At 38.0% G+C, this 19,794-nt stretch overlaps 1 protein-coding gene across 2 annotated transcripts in view; it reads right to left on the bottom strand.

Annotated features, from left to right (window-relative positions):
* Positions 1 to 19,794, bottom strand: part of LOC127663005 (nucleophosmin-like) — a 56,345-nt gene that overhangs the window by 26,415 nt on the left and 10,136 nt on the right. The window contains exons 4-8 of one of the 2 annotated variants that reach the window (XM_052154382.1): positions 19,418 to 19,511; positions 12,642 to 12,736; positions 9,084 to 9,163; positions 8,813 to 8,867; positions 4,308 to 4,391 (exon numbers count right to left, since the gene is read on the bottom strand). In XM_052154382.1, coding sequence (XP_052010342.1) covers positions 4,308 to 4,391; positions 8,813 to 8,867; positions 9,084 to 9,163; positions 12,642 to 12,736; positions 19,418 to 19,511 — 408 coding nt within the window. The remainder of the gene's footprint in view (positions 1 to 4,307; positions 4,392 to 8,812; positions 8,868 to 9,083; positions 9,164 to 12,641; positions 12,737 to 19,417; positions 19,512 to 19,794) is intronic. The other variant, XM_052154383.1, reaches the window with a different exon arrangement.

Genomic DNA, 19,794 nt, shown 5'->3' with positions numbered 1-19,794 from the left:
AAGGGGATGTGTTCCAGGGGTCAAAGGCCAGACACGTTTATATAAGTAGGGAAAATTCAGCCTTGCTTTTGTTTGTCACCTGTCTTTCTTGTCAGCCGCAAAATTGTTGCTTTTAGGTAATTGGTCACCCCGTTTGTGTAATTGCTTTGGGAAGTTTGACAGGCAAAACTTGATGGACATTAATTGGAATATTTAAATCTGATAATTCTGTGAGCACTCAAGAGATCGAGCACAACAGTGACCACCCACTGTTTCTCCATATGCATTGAAAAATGCCTATATTGTTGTTTTAATTAAGTTGAAATCACACTGATTTAGTATCTGCAGCATTGTATACCATCACTAAACAACCTCAGAGCTCATTGTACATTTGTCTTGAAAGGTTTGTACGTTATTGCTAAAATCGATTTCTCTTTGGAGAAAATGAATGCAAGTTTTACTTTAGGAACCCTACAACTGCATTCTGTTTCTCTTTAACAGAGTGTTTAATCAAACAGCCCTGTTATTCTATAAAGTGGTTACATGTGCACCAAGCACTGAACATCTGGTGAACAAAGTTTACTTAATTATTATCATTCTTTGTTTTTACCAATCTCTCTACTTCATCTAAATTCATCGAAAACAGATATTTCAGTTGTTTGACTTCAAGTTGGATTTGATATTTATAAAAAAGTGCCTCATTCCACCATGGATGTATTTGAAGAACCCTCGCTGTGCTCCTGTGTCTCTGATTCAGCACCACAATTACAGTGAGGAGAAAAAAAACTACATCAAAGACAATTCAACCCCACACGACTAAATGTGTACTGGTGTGATTAGGGGTCTGTGATTAGAAGAAAGTCTGGTGAACGTATTTCAGATTCCCAACATCGGACACCCTGCCAGGAGGCAGTGGCTTTGAGAATAGTTTGTTGTTTTAAAGCAGACCACAAATGACCCTTTAAATTGGACGTTTTGGGGTTGGTGCCACCAGCAGCTTGTTATGAAGGCCTTTTCCATGACCTGAACAAGAACCTTTGAATGTCAAGATGTTTTCGCTAATATTCTTGATTATTAAAAGTGCATTAAGTGCATTCACTCCAAACAAAGATACAGAAATAATGGCTTTGTGGATTTGGAATCGTAGTGTCCTCCAAAGACTGGGCGGTTTTGAGCTAATCACAGCTGGATTTTTGAATGCTGTTGTACACTTTTATCTTGAGGGGTACTGCTGGTCTAATTCACATTTTGCTTTCGGCATTGTTGGCTGATCGTAAACAAAGGCAGGTCTGCTCATTATCCTGTGGCTTTCTCTGTTGGGCTGCCATGCCGTTGGCCTTTCACACTGCACCTGGACGTTTGGTTAGAATTACCTTTTGGTTGGCACAGCAATTTGGAAATGGGATCTGGACTGAATACCAAAACCTGAAGTCCAGACAGCTCCTACAATCTGCCATAACCCAAATGGGGTCTTTGGAGCTGAGAGGAATGATGCTTCTGTATATAGTGGGTCGTGCGATGGTAGAAATGTTTTTGCTAACTCACAGTAGATATTTATAGGCCAAAAGTTGGCAGGACAACTTTACGTTTTTTACATGTGAGAGCGAAGTGAAAATACAGAAGGGAACGTGTCCCAAACAAGCAAAGGTGAGAAAGAACTCATTAGCTGCGTTTCCACTATTGAGCCAAATAAGGGCATGCTAGTGCGTTTCAGGGCCAGTTCCGTTCCCACTGCCACTTTCGGGGCTTCACCGGCCAATTCTGGCCTTTCTCCAGGCCAAAGGCTAATGGCCATTGGCCCGCTGATTACCCATGGGCCAAACAAGGCCAAATTGGGATTGAGGCAGCGTCAACATCAAGTTTCGCCGAAGTTGTCAGGTTGTACAACCAACGGGACAGGTTCGGGAAAAATAACAAAAATTGTGGGCACAGTACAAATAAATCAAAACGCACAATGGACAAAGCAGTGCCCAAAAGATAACTTTCCATGGTTCGAGATCATGGAAAGTGTGCTGAGGCATTGTCCTGCTGTTACTGGAGAGACCACTGGGGACACCAAGGCAGTTAAAGATGGTGAGTTGTTAATGCTAGTTTATCTTGCTAGCTAGCTAATGTTTACAAATTATTTAAAGTCGATATTCTAGATAACTAGATAATATGATACCTCAGATTGAGCTGCCCTTAGATAATATGATACCTCAGATTGAGCTTCCCTTTTGCTTGTGAAATGGGCAGGGTGTCTGATGTTGGCACCAGGGCAGCATATTAAGGGCAGGTTTTAGGGCAATGCTGCGGGGCTTTTGGCCCGATGGTGGGAACGCAGATCGATTATGGTCTCGTGGCTCGAGGTCCGGGGCTATTAATCCTGACTAGCCAGTTGATAACCCTGACTCTCACTGGCCCGATAGTGGAAAAGAGGCTATTAAGGATGTTGTTAGGCACAATGTGAAGCAGTTTAGTTGCTAACTGTTACAGAGAATCACATCAACATGCCTTATTAATATCAAATGTAACACAACTGTGTGTATATCGCCTTTTTTGAATGTGGATCATCCAATAATAACCAAACTGTTTTAAGTCCTTGTTTTTAAATAAAGTGTACCACAACTTCAGGGCTGTATTAGGGATGTGCACGTGTAATCGAGACAAGAGTATGCGTTCTGCACAAGGTACTTAGTATTAACGTTACTCGAAAATCGCAAATTCATTTTCCTTTCCGCATTTGCCTCCTGTGAGCAGTGCTGAATTACACTATTTTGCCTCAGAATCTCTCTGCAAATCTCGCAGTTACAATTGAGTGCACTTGGGGACGCTGTGTCGTTGAAGTGTTGGATGAGAGAAGATGATGGAGTCTGTGCTTTTGAAAGCAAAGCAAAGTGTGGCGATACATATAACGTTTTGATTCTTATTTAATTCTGCTCTGTTTGTATTTGTTTCTTGTTGGAGTCATGTAAGCCAACTGACAAGGAACAACTTTTGTTGTGGAAAGATCCAAGGAACTCTAAACTTACCAATATGTGTGTATGTGTGTTAAATCTCTTTAAAAGATTTGTTATGCGTCATTAGGGCCATGTCCTGAAGGTACTCAAATTTTGGGGACAGTGCCACCTACATGTCAAAAGTTATAACAAAATGTGTAAAATTGCTTATAACTTCTAATTAATTTGGCCTATCGTCCTGTGATGCTCTCTTAAAATTCCTTGGGTCATGCAGAGTACGATGATACCTAATTTGCCATTGTCATCCATACTTCCTGCCCGCCATTTTTAATTTAATTGAAAACGTACCTTTTCTAACTCCTAAGCCAAAAGTCCAATTTGAACAACATTTTGTACGTATCATCTAGAGACACTCATGACAAAGTTATGAAAAGTTTTGATAAACCAAATCGTACTCGTGTAACACTTCACCGAATTTCATGGCAACACGCCAATAAGGATCTGAGGCTATATCTCGGCAATGCTGTGCCATATTAACATGAAACTTTTTCATGTGTTATTGTGACCACATCCTGACAGCACACCATATATTTGGAGACAGCACCACTTATAGATCATTCATAATGAATTGTATTGTAATATTAGCAATTCTTCCAATGTTTTTATTCTGCTTTTCTTAAAGTCATAACCAGTGATGTCCAGTGATACTTCCTTACATGCCATTGGTGTGCTTGGCACCGTAATTGCGGCTTGCAGCTATATTTTTCCCTACTTTGATTAATACATATTTCAAAGTAAAGCATAGTTTGTTGAAGTTACAGTATCTCATTTTTAAACAGTTCTTGGTAACATTTGTGAATAATACAAAATATTAATTTCAGGTACGTGTCATACATGTACATTTTTTAACATGCATTTCAATTTGTGAGTAATGTGTTAACTGTTTTTTGTGGGTTAAATTATTTTAGTACAAAGCAAAAAGCCACTTTTGAAAGAAAAGGTTAGAGTGGGCAAAGAAACAGACATTGGACAACAGATAATTGGAAAAGAGTGTTATGGATCTTTTATGGGATCAGCTAGACTGTAAGGTGCGTGAGAAGTGCCCGACAAGACAGTCACATCTATGGCAAGTTTTTTATTAAATACCAAATAAGAGGAGTATAAAATCAAATTAAGATTAGGTACCTTTTGTATTTGTTTAATATTTTATTTGCTGGATTTTCAACAAGTAGTAATCACTACATGAAATTTCAACAACTGTTTTGTACCATTCCTGTGATACAAATGTACTCATATACCAAGACTTTGGTCTTACTGTCCACCTCTATCCTGAAATGTAAATTTAACCAGTTTAATCTGTTACCAAATCATAATCTTGGCTAAGCCTACCTGGATTTGTGGTTTCCCCAATGACACTGCTTTCTTGTTCGAAGAGCCATTCTGTTTATCTGCACTCTTCTTCTTCTCTGGGGCCTGGAAATAAACAGAGATAAAAAGAAAGTAAGGCCCTGTAAGGCTCTGACACCTGTTATTAAAGGAATAGTTTACCCCAGATGTGTATGGCTTTCTTTCTTCTGCTGAACACAATTGAAGATTTTTAGAAGAATATTTCTGCTCTGTTTGTCCATAGAATTTCAATTGAACAGTGACAAAGCACCAGAAATCATGCAAAGGCAGCATAAAAGTAGTCCATATGACTCCAGTAGTTTAATCCATGATTTCTGGAGAGATCCAATCGGTTTTAGTTGAGAACAAATCAAAATATAATCAGTTTTTCACTGTGCACCTCGCCATTGCAGTCTCTAGGCACAATCATGATTTCAAGTTCGATAACACTTCCTAGTGCTTGATGCATGTGCAGAGTGCTAGATGGAGCTTGAAATCATGATCGCCAAGGAGAGAGCTGTCAAGATTTATAGTGAAAAAGAAGTTACATTTTGATCTGTTCTCACCCAAAACCAAGAGCTGAGATATTCTTCTACAAATCTTCATTTGTGTTCTGAAGAAGAAAGAAAGCCTTACACATCTGGGATGGCATGAGGGGGAGTAAATGATGAGAGAATTTTCGGCATACATCACTCACTATGTCAAAGTGTTAGTGCATTTTGATACAATTGCAAAAAAGGTAAACAGGGGCACAAACACTGTTGCTTCAAAAATACTTCCAAATTTGAATCTAACCGCAAATGTGATATTTAGAGGAAAGTGTCGAGCTCCTATATTAACTGAACTTTGAATAACGGTCACTGCAGGTTGATGTCAGGCAAACCCGAAAAGTTCAGTGAAATCGTGTGCATGTATATGTATGGACGTAACAAATGCAGTGTGGTCACATGTCTACTTCTAAATGTGGGTTCAGTGTGTGGATCACAAAACCTTTTGGACAGAGCTGTATATTGGACATAAATACCAGATGTAATTCACGTCAGAGAGAGACCACACGGCCCTCCATCTCGAACTAAAACAAGCAGAGAAAATATTTCACACGTGTCATACTCTCCTGTCATACTCCTCGTTAGACTCTTAATAGAGGATAATGTTAGTGAATTGAGTGAATGTGACGGCTCTGCTCTTCTGCAATGTAATATAAAAAAGTGTCAGATGTTGTTTTTTTTTTTCAGTCGGGTTGTCAGAGAGCAGTGATGAAAGAGAGCAGTCATTTGTAGAAAGTGCAATCTGTCTACTCACGGCCTCAAGGGACCATTCGACACTTTCACTGTTATATAAACTCTATAGAAAGAGAGAAGGATGGATGGATATACAAGACATATACATAGATATTTTGCATGTAGAAAAAAACTTTTCTTTTTTTATTGTTGGTGTCAGATGGGCTGGTTTGAGTATTTCTGTAACTGCTGATCTCCTGGGATTTTCACACACAACAGTACAATTGTGGTGAGAAGGATATAATGTCAGAATGCTCTTCTGAGATGAGGGTTGGTGCTGTTTAGGCAGCACGAGGGGGACCTACACAATATTAGGCAGGTGGTTTTAATGTTGTGGCTGATTAAGATATATAATATATAAAATATATTATATATCAAGACAAAATATGAAATGAAATTATCCTGTTCAAAAGTTTACACACTCATGGTGCCACCCCTTGAGCATCAATGACTGCTTGCAGCATTTTGTGATAATTGTGTGTGCAATTTTTATGATGCCTCCTATTTGTTTAAAAACTTTGATTTAGATTTAGAGCCAGCAAAAGAAAGAATGAGTAAAAAAACGATGGAGAGATTGAAGAGCCGTGAGAAGAGAAGAAAGCATTCTGTAGGGCAGGATCAGAGAGGATAGAGGAGTGTGTGACAGAAACGCTCGCCTGTTGTCCCCCCTCAGGGCAGGAATCAGTCCTCACAGAGCAGGTATGTACCTCTGACTCTTTGATCTCTAAACACACACACACACACACACACACACACACACACACACACACACACACACACACACACACACACACACACACACACACACAGCGTTTACATGCACTTTAAAAGTTCAACTTGTGGCGATTAAAGCAATAATTGGTCTTGTTAAAATGTCTTGTAATGCGTCAGTCCGACTGAAATCCTTTCAGTCCGTTTTTTGCGAAATAGAGAAGCAGTCCTAGATAATGCAGTTGTAGATTGTTCCGCCCAGCATGTAAACACTTCAATCGATCTGCAATAGGCCTCGGCTTTTATATGCCCATGCTGCGAAAAACAGAGATGCTGCGTGACGTATATTTAACCCAGATATCAAACACAACTCAAAGCAGAGAAGAACACAGATGGTGTGTTTCATACAGAAGTGATCATCCCTATGCCCAATTCCTCTCAAAGACTTTACTCTGAGAGCTTTGGAGGACTGAAAGTTGTGGGGCTCAAACATAACGTTTATTAAGAACTCACTTATAAGTCATTTTATATTGGAAATTCAGTTTGAAGAGTTCTTACTGCATGGGTACTATGATTGTGCCCTTCGAAGGCTGATTTGTCGCATTTGTAACGCAAATTTTTTTTAAGATTCATTTTTAGACGAATCAGCAGTCTGTAAACGATTGACACCTGTGACACATTATTGTGCCTCTTATTACTTTTCTTTTTTCCATAGACTAATCCTAATCTACCTGCCATAGTAACAGTCGTATCACCCAACACCAATCTTCGCATTAGCAATAAATGTCTTTCTTTAATAAAAGAAGTATAATGAAACAACTTTTTTATGATCTTACGTGGACAATTTTCACACATTCCATCACAAAATACCGTAATAGAGGGTAACAGATGCATACTAGGCAGAAAGCATGATTTTACTGAATATACAGCCTGAAGCCATCGACAGGTATACAGCAGATTAATATATAGGCAACAAACATACTGTAAATCCACCAGCGATCACTTGGTAAATGTATACATATAGATATAAACATCTCTCATCAGTTTACCCATTATTATTGCACTTTACACTGAGTTTATAGGGATAATGTCCAAGTGAATCAAAGCCCAACTCGTATAGTTAGAACAATCCAGGAGCAAATTCGTCGTCTTATGACATCAGACATCACCATCAACACAACGGATAACACACACATATAAATTCACACAGCAAGGTTATTAGAGATTAATATAGTAATATTAACCTCAGTCACCATTCACTGTTAATGTATGGAAAAAGATGCAATGAAAGTGAATGGTGACTGAGTCAAACGTCATGTTCTATGGAAGAAAGAAAGTCATACAGGTTTTGAACAATATGAGGGTGAGTGAACAATGACAATTTTTCATTTAAAGTGAACTATCCCTTTAAATCTGATTATAAAAGTCACATAAGTTCAGACCGATTGAGAGAGTGTGGCTCTGAGAACAGAAGGGTGAGGACAGGACAAGTGTCATGAGATAAAAGAAAGTGAGACAAAGACAGACAGGTCAATGACAAATAAGAATGTCAGAAATGACCCTTACAAACAATCTAGCGCTCTGGCAAACTAGCTGCAAACTTGCCACTCATTATTTTCACATGCAAATGAGCTTGTGATTAGCAGAATGAGCACTTCACTGGTAGTGGTGAACCTGCAGCAAACCTTTGGCAACAATGAACAATTTGCCGCAAGTTTGCTACTAAGCTCATTTGCATGTGAAAATTATCAGTGGCATATTTGCCATGAACTCTCAATATTTGTAAGGGGATACATTTTTTTTTTAAGTCTTTTTAAAATCTAGTTTAAAAAGCATGTGCAAGTTCTCAGAAATGTTGTATTCATGTTGGTTTTTTTTTTTATATTTATATTTTGGCAAAAAAGTTTATTCTATTTAAAATAATAATTTTACAAATAATGAATTATTATTTTATATTAATAAATTATTAAATTATTAATTACTGAACAACAAATTCAAACATATATTCAAGGTTACTTTTTATTATTTTATATATGTGTGTGTACTGTAAATAGATTATGCTCATGGCAATAGCATCCTTTTAATGATTTTTCAATCTGTTTATTTTTCACAATTAGCAGACAGTTACACCACCTACATTTTTTTTTTTTTTACTTTAAGCCCCACAAAATTTATCAATATTTATTTTACTTCAGAAACTGGAAACTCATAGAAGAGCCGTGTTCAAGCTATTTTTCTAAAAACTTAATAGATATGCACAAAAACACATCACTGATCCAGACACAAGAGAAAGAGAAGTTTCAATGAGATAGAGACTGGGTGTTACTATATGGAGAGAGCCGATAGGATAGATCTGGTGATAAATGTGTGTTGGGGGTAACCTCTCGCTTTCTCTTTCTAAAGCAGAGACTGGCACCTGCTGGTCATTCAGGTGTTCATTCAGGACAGCAGCAGTAATATGCAGCAATAGAACACAATTCAAAATACTTTAAATGGAGAGAAAACAGCAAGACTCACTTTTTGAAGTGTTTTTACTGGGATTTTTTCAACTTTCTTTTCTTCCTCACAGTCCCTTCAAAGCCAGACAAAAAAAGCAGGTTTTAATCTGACACTTTATGCTTCAAAACAAATAAAATGACATTGTACACTTCTGCATTGTGCATATTTCGCATAAGGCAAATTTTACAAACAAACATCAACAGAAATGAACCCTCAGAGAAAGTTCTTGTTAACTGAGAGTGTTCCTGTCATCCAAGCCTATATTATTTGTACAAATTTGAGTTCTCACTCTTCATCATCTTCATCTGAGTCATCCTCCTCCTCACTGTCCTCATCTTCATCTTCATCCAAATCCATTTTTAGCTTTTTCTAAACAGTAAAACATAACAATGAGGAAAATAAACTCAAATGTAAAATCTTAGCAGCACAAACTGAAATAAATAAATAATATGTATACACACACACACACACACACACACACACACACACACACACACACACACACACACACACACAGTTGAAGTCAGAAGTTTACATAAACTTAGGTTGAAGTCATTAAAATGAATTTTTTAACCACTCCACTTTGGCAAGTCGTTCAGGACATCTACTTTGTGCATGACATGAGTAATTTTTCCAACAATTGTTTACAGACAGATTGCTTAACTTTTAATTGACTAAATCACAATTCCAGTGGGTCCGAATTTCACATTCACTAAGTTAACTGAAAATTCCAGAAAATTATGTCAAGTCTTTGGACAATTAGCTTCTGATATTATGTGTAACTGTGGATGTATTTTAAGGCATACCTTCAATCTCAGTGCCTCTTTGCTTGACATAATGGGAAAATCTAAAGAAATCAGCCAATACCTAAAAAACAATAAAGAAATTTTGGACCTCCACAAGTGTGGTTCATCCTTAGGAGCAATTTCCAAATGCCTGAAGGTACCACGTTCATCTGTACAAACAATAGTATGCAAGTATAAACACCATGGGACCATGCAGCCATCATACCGCTCAGGAAGGAGACGCATTCTGTCTACTAGAGATGAATGTAGTTTGGTGCGAAAAGTGCAAATCAATCCCAGAACAACAGCAAAGGACCTTGTGAAGATGCTGGAGGAAACAGGTAGACAAGTATCTATATCCACAGTAAAACGAGTCCTATATCGACATGACCTGAAAGGCTGCTCAGCAAGGAAGAAGACACTGCTCCAAAACCACCATAAACATGACAGACGACAGTTTGCAAATGCACATGTGGACAAAGATCTTACTTTTTGGAGAAACTTCCTCTGGTCTGATTAAACAAAAATGTAACTGTTTGGCTATAATGACCATTGTTATGTTTGGAGGAAAAATGGTGAGGCTTGCAAGCCGAAGACCACCATCCCAACCGTGAAGCATGGGGGTGGCAGCATCATGTTGTGGGGGTGTTTTGCTACAGGAGGGACTGATGCATTTCACAAAATAGATGACATCATGAGGAAGGAAAATTATATGGATATATTGAAGCAACATCTCAAGACATCAGTCAGGAAGTTAAAGCTCAGTCGCAAATGGGTCTTCCAAATTGACAATGACCCCAAGAATACCCCCAAATTTGTGGCAAAATGGATTAAGGACAACAAAGTCAAGGTATTGGAGTGGCCATCACAAAGCCCTGACCTCAATCTGATAGAAAATGAGCGTGCAGAACTGAAAAAGCGTGTGCGAGCAAGGAGGCCAACAAACCCGACTCAGTTACACCAGTTCTGTCTGGAGGAATGGGCCAAAATTCCAGCAACTTATTGTGAGAAGCTTGTGGAAGACAACATAAAACATTTGACACAAGTTAAACAATTTAAAGGCAATGCTACCAAATACTAACAAAGTGTATGTAAACTTCTAACCCACTGGGAATGTGATTAAATAAATAAAGCTGAAATCAATAATTCTCTCTACTATTATTCTGACATTTCACATTCTTAAAATAATATAGTAATCCTAACTGACCAAAGACAGGGAATGTTTTCTACGATTAAATGTCAGGAATGTGAAAAACTGAGTTAAATGTAAACATCTGACTTCAACTGTGTACATACACACACACACACACACACACTCACACACACAGTATTTATACTGTATATAAAAAGGATAGTTTCAGTTATAAATTCCGTGATTCGGTGAGATACATTCAAAGCTGTTTATTTGACATCTGTGAATCAGAATTGTCTATAATAAAACTGATAGATCCTTCTATTCATTCTAACTAGATGAGCTGTAAACGGCCTACAGTTAAGGTGCGTCCCAAATCGCACACTTCTTCACTAGTCTATGTCATTTTGAAGTGTAAGTAGTGCGAGCAGTACAGCCGTGGCCAAAAATATGGGTAGTGACATAAATTTGTGTTTTGCAAAGTTTGCTGCTTCAGTATATGTAGATTATTTTTTCACATGTTTCTATGGTATACTGGAAAACAATGATAAGCGTTTCATAAGTTTTAAAGGCTTTTATTGGCAAAAACACTAAATTTATGCAGAATCAATATTTACAGTGTTAACCCTTGTTCTTCATATCCACACAATTCGCTCTGGCATCCTGGATATCAGCTTCTGGGCCAAATTCTGATGGTGATCCATTCTTGACTTATTAGTGCTCAGATTTGATCACAATTTGTGGGCTTCTGTTTGTCCACTCGCCTTTTGAGGATTGAGAGAGCCCACTCCCTTGGATGAAAAGCAACCCCACACATGGACGGTCTCAGGATGCTTCACTGTTGGCACGCCACAGTACACATGGTAGCGTTCACCTTTTCTTCTCCGGACTATCGATTTTCCATGTAAATAGATTATGCTCATGGCAATAGCATCCTTTTAATGAATTTTCAATCTGTTTATTTTTCACAATTAGCAGACAGTTACACCACCTACATTTTTTTTTATTACTTTAAGCCCCACAAAATGTATCAATATTAATTTTACTTCAGAAACTGAAAACTCATAGAAGAGCCGTTTCAAGCTATTTTTCTAAAAACTTAATAGATATGCATGTCCCAAACAGTCGGAAGGGGGCTTCATCAGAGAAAATATCTATACCAGTCTTCTGCTGTCCAATCCTTGTACTTAATGCAGAATTTCAGTCTGTCCTTGTTGTCTTTCTTGGAGAGAAGTGGCTTCTTTGCTGCCCTTCTTGACACCAGGCCATTGTCCAAAAGTCTTCGCCTCACTGTGCGTGCAGATGCACTCACACCAATCTGCTGCCAATATTGAGCAACCTCTGCACTGGTGGTGACACGATTCCGTAGCTGACTCCTCAGGAGGACACGGTACTGGCGCTTGCTGGACACTCTGGGACATTCTGAAGCCTTCGTCACTGCAGTTGAACCTCTCTCCTTGAAGTTCTTGATGATCTGGTAAATCATTCTTTTAGATGCAATATTCTTTGCAGCAATTTCCTTGCATGCGAGGCCATTTTGATTCAAAGCGATGATGGCTGCACGTCTTTCTTTAGAGGTAACCATTGCTAACAAGAACACAATGAATGGAAATACTTCTTCCCTTCTTTCATAGCAATCAGTCTGCTCTTATAATCCACTCCAATAGAGTTATTTCACCTGACTAGTACTCGTTCACACTTTCCCAGGAGCTGCTATGATTGGTGAAATGATGTTAACTGGTCATTTTGTGCCAGGGCCAAAAAACAGTGAAATTTTTTTTTTTGTGATGAAGTTCATTTTATTTCATTTTGCAATTATTTAAAATGCATCTGATCACTCTGCACAATAATTGAAACAATGTGAATAAACACCACAACAACTAAAGCAATACTTCGTTAGTTTTTGGAGTCAGTTTGATTTCAGGTTCACCTGAGGCACTTTTGTGAGGGCAATGTTGGATGGTCTCTTTACCGGTGATGTGTTATTCTCCTCTTCCTCCTCCTCTTCATCAGATTCCTTCACACCTGAACAAACCACAGAGATCATCAGACATCAATAACCGAGTCTTCAGGCTTAATTTACGTGCAACTAGCAACACCAAAAGGAATTGCAAGAATATTCCCTTTCATACGAGTTTCCCGAGGTCTGTAATTGCCGTAACTAACAGAAGGTTCGAGCCAATGTTGTTGTGTTGGACTGATCAGGATGCTTCAGAAAACAAAGCAATGATTTTTATAAAACCACAGAACCACAGTGGTTACACTATTCGATGAAATCAACTTACAGATGGTTTACTTATTGTTGTCTCTGCATAGGCCTGGAAAAGCTTGGATAGCTTAAAATTAGGGAGGGGAATATTTTTCCTATTAAGGGCCATTTGAGTACAGACAAAATTATTCACGGGCCATACAACTGTATGCAATTTCTGATTGTGGGTTGAAATGAGGGATGTGCATGAATACTCTAATAATCAAGTACTCGTTCTGCACCTGCTAGTCGAGTATTAAAAAACGCTATTTGAATATCGCAAATTAATTTTCCTTTATGCATTTGTCACCCAAGGTTCTGTAGCCCATATTGTATTCATTAGTATTATTAGGAGCCTAGCACCAAAGGTGCTAAGGACCCTATTGTATCCACTAGTATTATTATTATTATTCCTCCAATGGGAGTCTATGGCAGCCCACAGAGTCATACTTAGGAAAATTATAAAATTTGTCACACTGATAGGGATGGGCATCAATAGACCACATACAAAATTTAGAGTCTCTAAGAGAAACTCTATAGCGCCACCACCATGTCTCATTCACTTATCTTTTGTGTGTACCTTGTGAACCATTTCTCTAAATTATTTTACAGTCCGATTACTCTCCTCCTGATGATTAAAATTAACCCATATACATTATGACTCCACCCATTGCAGTAGTTGCCATCCTGGATTATGATGTTTCATAATCCAGGATTATGAAACGATCTCCAGACTAAGCAACACATATTAAATCATATGGAATTTTGATATTTGCCTTTGTTTAAAAAATTGAACAAGGTAGATGCAAAATAGGATGTAAGGCTAAATCTTGGCAGCGCTTTCTCCTATTAAAACAAAACTTAATCTGCTTCATCTGAGGACCATGATCAGCGGGTACTTGCACAGTTTGGAGACAGCACAACCTATGTGTCTAGTAATGGGAAAAATATATATTTTTGCTTGTAACATTTGTACTGTATGAGGTTGCCATCTATGGATTCTGTGGGTCATGAGGATTTCAACGATACCACATTTTACCAAATCAGCCATACTGTCCCTCCACCAAATATTATTTTATTAAAAAGTGATATATCTTTTAAAAGCATTGTCAGATTTAAAAGCAAATTGGTATGCATCTTCAACATCATGTCCTGAACATAACTGAGCAGTTTGGAGACAGCACCACCTGTAGTTCAAAAGATAATCTACACTTGTGTGCTGACTCTAAACTCTCTTTGCTATGGCTGAGCCATTGCAACCAAGTGGCTTAATGTGTACTTGACTATAGTTCCAAAGATTAAGGGTTCGATACCTGCCTCTGCATATCATGCAGTTGAAACTTGTGTAGTTCTGGTCATTTTTGTATTGCGCTTATTGGTTTCTGATGTTTTCCACAATCATGCTCTTTGGGTTGTGCAGTGTTTTCTATGCTGGTTCTTGGACCCGTAATTGCTGCTTGCAGCTATATTTTTATTATAATTTTTTTAGTTAATAGAATGAAGGCCATTTTTTTCTCAATTGGCCTCATGGACCACGTAAAATGGTCTAGCGGGCCTTATATACGGCACTGAGGACAGGCGTTCCCCACCCCTGGCTTAAAGGAATGTTCCAGATTTCAATACAAGTGAAGCACAATCAATAGAATTTGAGGCATAATGTTGATTACCAAAAAAAAAAAATGTTCCTGTGAGGCACTTACAATGGAAGTGAACGGGGCCTATTTTTGGAGGGTTCCAACTAGGGATGATATGATATTGATGCTTTTAAACGGATCGGGTTACTGTCAAGCTCCAAAAATGACTTAAAAGAACGATAAAAACACAACTAAAGTAGTTCATATGACTCGTGCATTTTATACAAAGCCACTTGAAGACGTGCGATAGCTCCGTGAATCACAAAAGGCTGTGTTTAATAAGTAAATATATAAAATGCACTAGCAGCTCCAGGGCATTATTGAATGGCGCTGCTCTGTTTACACACACCCACAGCTATTTTTATCCTTCACAGCGGTGAGCAATATTTGAGTGCTACTCACGAACAACATCTCAGATGTAGATCCTCAATAGTTCAGTTCACTTATATATGCATTTAGAATGACACTGGAGTTTGCTTTTTTTTTTACCAGAATTTGAATAAGAAACTAATTAAACTACTGTGAACATGGCTACAAAAAGACACATACAGGACTTCCTAAGGAGCATGAGGGTTAAAGGTGTCACAGAGAGACTCACAGAGGCAGAGATATGAACTCATTAGAAGGGTTTATTGAACATGATTGAAATGGTGATGTAAACATCATGTGAGTAAATCCAGTTGAGCAGAGTGGCAAACAGCAGGTGAGTAATATCCAGACAGTATATAGACACGATGAACAGATAACTCACAACAGTCTTATGATATTTGCAGGCAATAATGAAGACACAGGAATGTTTGACATAGTAGAAAAGTCTGGAGTCTCAGAGATACTATCGATGAGAACAGACAAGGAGTGTGTGTTAAAGCGGGGTATAGAGTGGCATACAAACGTTTGGGCACCCCTGGTCAAAATTTCTGTTGCTGTGAATAGTTAAGTGAGAAGATTAACTGATCTCCAAAAGGCATAAAGTTAAAGATGACACATTCTTTTCAATACTTTAAGCAATATTAGTGTATTATTTTTATTTTGTACAATTTTAGAGAGAAAAAAAGGAAAGGATCACCATGCAAAAGTTTGGGCACCCCCAAGAGATTGGCACACTCAGATTACTTTTACCAAGATCTCAGACCTTAATTAGCTTGTTAGGGCTATGGTTTGTTCACAATCATCGTTTGGAAAGGCCAGGTGATGCAAATTTCAAAGCTTTATACATACTCTGACTCCTCATCTTGTCCCAACAATCAGCAGCCATGGGCACCACTAAGCAGATGCCTAGCACTCTGAAAATTAAAATAATTGATGCCCACAAAGCAGAAGGCTATAAGAAGATAGCAACGAGTGTTCAGGTAGCCGTTTCCTCAGTTCATAATGTAATTAAGAAATAGCAGTTAACAGAAACGGTGGAGGTCAAGTTGAGGTCTGGAAGACCAAGAAAACTTTCAGAGAGAACTGCTCGTAGGATTGCTAGAAAGGCAAATCAAAACTCCTGTGTGACTGCAATAGACCTTAAGGAAGATTTAGCAGACTCTGGAGTAGTGGTGCACTGTTCTACTGAGCAGCAACACCTACACAAATACGAACTTCATAACAGTCATGAGCAGAAAACCTTTCCTGAGTCCTCGCCACAAAATTCAGCTTCAGACGTTTGCAAATGAACATCTAAACAAGCCTGATGCATTTTTGGAAACAAGTCCTGTGGACTGATGAAGTTAAAATAGAACTTTTTGGCTGCAATGAGCAAAGGTATGTTTGGAGAAAAAAGGGTGCAGAATTTCATGAAAAGAACACCTCTCCAACTGTTAAGCACAGGGGTGGATCGATCATGCTTTGGGCTTGTGTTGATGCCAGTGGCACAGGGGAACATTTCACTGGTAGAAGGAAGAATGGATTAAATTTAATACCAGCAAATTCCAGAAGCAAACATCACACCATCTGTAATAAAGCTGAAGATGAAAAGAGGATTGCTTCCACTACAGGATAATGATCCTAAACACACCTCAAAATCCAGAATGGACGACCTCAAGCGGCACAAGCTGAAGGTTTTGACTTGGCCCCCAACCTAAACATAAAAAATCTGTGGATAGACCTCAAAAGAGCAGTGTATGCAAGATGCCCAAGAATCACAGAACTAGAAGCCTTTTTCAAGGATGAATGGTTGAAAATCCCCCAAACAAGAACTGAATGCACAAAAAGCATTTACAAGATGTGATACTTGCCAAAAGGGCTGTTACGAAGTACTGTCCATGCAGGGTGCTCAAACATTTGCTTCAGGTCCTTTTCCTTTTTAGTTTTTTTGAAACTGTAAAAGATGGAAATAAAAAAGTATATTGCTTAAAATATTAAAGAAATGTAACATCTTTAACTTGTGCCTTTTGGAAATCTGGCCATCTTTGATCAAGGGTGCCCAACCTTTTGCATGCCAATGTATATGCCATCCTTGATTAGCCAGTAATGATATGCAGGTGCGTGTAATCAGAACTCAGGGGAGAGTGAGCGCTGTGTCCGCAGTAAGGGAGAAAGAGAGAGAGAGAGAGAGAGAGTGCATCTGTGACAAAAGGTGCATGATTGAGATGTATTACTATTATAATATATGACTATTATCATCATCATTTGTTTACAAATTATAATATTTATGTTGAATGGGTTCAATGAAAAGTGAGCTGATATCTAACAACTAAATTGAACAAAAAAAGAGATCTGATCCTTTAAAGTCCAGATACAAGCTGAAGATTTTTAGCAACAAAAAAAAAGTCATCTACTGATGACTTATACTGGAATTACTGTTAATTTTGCTGCTGCATTATAATAATAATTAATAATAATTATTATATAATAAAACTGTGATCTAAAAGTCATTTTTTAAAAATAAAGACTTGCTTGTATAAAACCTGTCTAACCTAGCCCCTTTAAATTCATTATTACTTATTTTGCTAAATGTATATTGTTTTAATCCTTTATTCCTATTTCTCCAAACATCACACAAATCATGTTCTTGAATCACCTTAGAAAGTACTACAGCTGATTGAAAATGAGGTTCTTCACCATTTCTATCAACCTTAAAATCTACAGTACAGTTCCAGTCTCCAGCCATAATGATACAAACATTTTCATCATAGGTCGAAATGTGCCTCTAAATATTCAAAAATAGTTCAACTCTCTCTGAACCAACATTTAGTGCATAAACATGGATCAATAAAAATGTTATTCCTTCAACTTCTGCATGGATAAATAATGCTCTTCCAGTAACTACTTCTTCCATTTTTAAAATATCAACAGTTAATCTTTTTGAAAAAGAACAGCAACACCAGCACTTACATTTGACCCATGACTGAGTGCATACTTCCCCTCCCACCATAAACCCCATTCTATTTCATTAGACCTATCAGAATGAGTCTCTTGTAACATTACTATATCAATATTCCAAATTTATACAAATTCTGATAATACTGCCCTTTTAGTATGATCTCTCACTCCATTTATATTAAAAGAGCCTATTCTCATTTGCATTATATTAATAAAGGGAAAAGACAGGAGAGAAAAAACACCCAGTGCATCAGACTCATTTTCCTATTTGTTTGAAGACGTTTCATAAACACCTGACATTTGAGAGAATGTGTCATCATCTCTCATTTCTGCTTTATATTCATCTTCTAGTAGGCCTACCACAGTATTCTGCATTTTCTCATACATAAGCATCTCAACTCCACTTGTGCTCGCAATCTCAGAACTCAAAACATTCTCATCACTAATATCTTGTACTTCTACAGACTGAATTTCATCTTGTACCACAACTTCCTGAACCTCAATTACATCATCACATTCACGTACTTCAGCTATAGCCTGTTCAGTTACTTTTTCAGTTCGTTCAATATGAGTATTTTCTACAGCCAACTCACTCTCTTCAAGTTCTACGTTATCAACATTATCCTCCTCAGTGTTCACTTGGACTTTATGAGGACAAGCGAACTGTTTGTGACCAACATCACCACATTCAAAACATTTCAATCCAACAGTTGAAGCATAAATCATAAACGACTTACCTTCATCCACGACACGAAACTATATATCCAGCGTTGGCTCTTTTAAAAATATGAAAACTTGTCGTTGAAATGACATAACACATGACATGACATAAGTTCTGAACTTTTACAACCCAGTGATATGGCTTTTATCGAGCTGGCGATTCTTCCGAACCTAATGAGTTCTCTCTCAATAACTTCGTCGGGGATAAACGGCGGCACATTCGAGATAATTACCTTAGATGTTAATGTTGCCAACGGAAAGATTGGACAAAAACCTCCAATAATCACGACACCACTTTCGATAAGTTGCGCAACAAAATGCTCCTCTTTTAGAAAAATCACTACCGCTTTGTTCATCCTTGATGCCGAAGATATATTTTCACATTCGATTTGTTCTCCCACCGCTAACAGCACACTTTCAACCGTGACTCCCTGTTCCGGCATGCACCTAATTCCATGGCGGAGTGAAGGAGATGGTGCACGCTCACCTGGGAGCGACGCCATTCTCACACTCACCAATTTAACAACAAAAATTAACTATAGATATATTTATAACTAAGAAAATCAGGACAGATTTTGAAAAATAAAGAAAAGGTAAAGAAAATATATTTAATCAGACAGTTGAAACCAATTTGTTATTCCCCACCGCACCCTCCAACACTCTCCTACATCTCGCAAGAAGAGAAGAGAAGAGATGCCTCGAGGGAAACTGGGTCTTCCTGAACTCTGGGAAAGCTCCTTTTTGTGAGGCTGTATCCTAGGTCATAATAACAAACAAGAAAAGACAAAAGGTACTCACTGACGAAATGCTGACCGCTGATGTGGACTGGCCCCCCTCCTGACTGAAGGCGAAAAGACACAGGAGGTGTGACCTCGAACCCTCCCAGACTAAGCTAGAGGGAACATGAAGAAACACGTGTTGCTATCCAAACTGAGTGGTGAATCTATTAATTATCAACTAAAGGTGAAATGTGTGATTTCTGTAAATAAATAGTTCATCCCCACATTTATGCCATTGGTTGAACCAATGTTACTGTGTTGGGCTGGTTAGCATGCTCAAACAAACAAAGCAATATTTTGATAGATCCACAGTGTTCACATGTTTTAGGTCAATCAAACTATGAATTACTTGTTTCTGCATAAAATGTTCTCATAATATATGCACCCTCATGTCAT

Source organism: Xyrauchen texanus, chromosome 23 (genome assembly GCF_025860055.1).
Source record: "Xyrauchen texanus isolate HMW12.3.18 chromosome 23, RBS_HiC_50CHRs, whole genome shotgun sequence".
Lineage (NCBI taxonomy): Eukaryota > Metazoa > Chordata > Actinopteri > Cypriniformes > Catostomidae > Xyrauchen > Xyrauchen texanus.
Note: the sequence above shows the minus strand (reverse complement) of the source record. Positions and strands in the feature narration are given on the sequence as shown.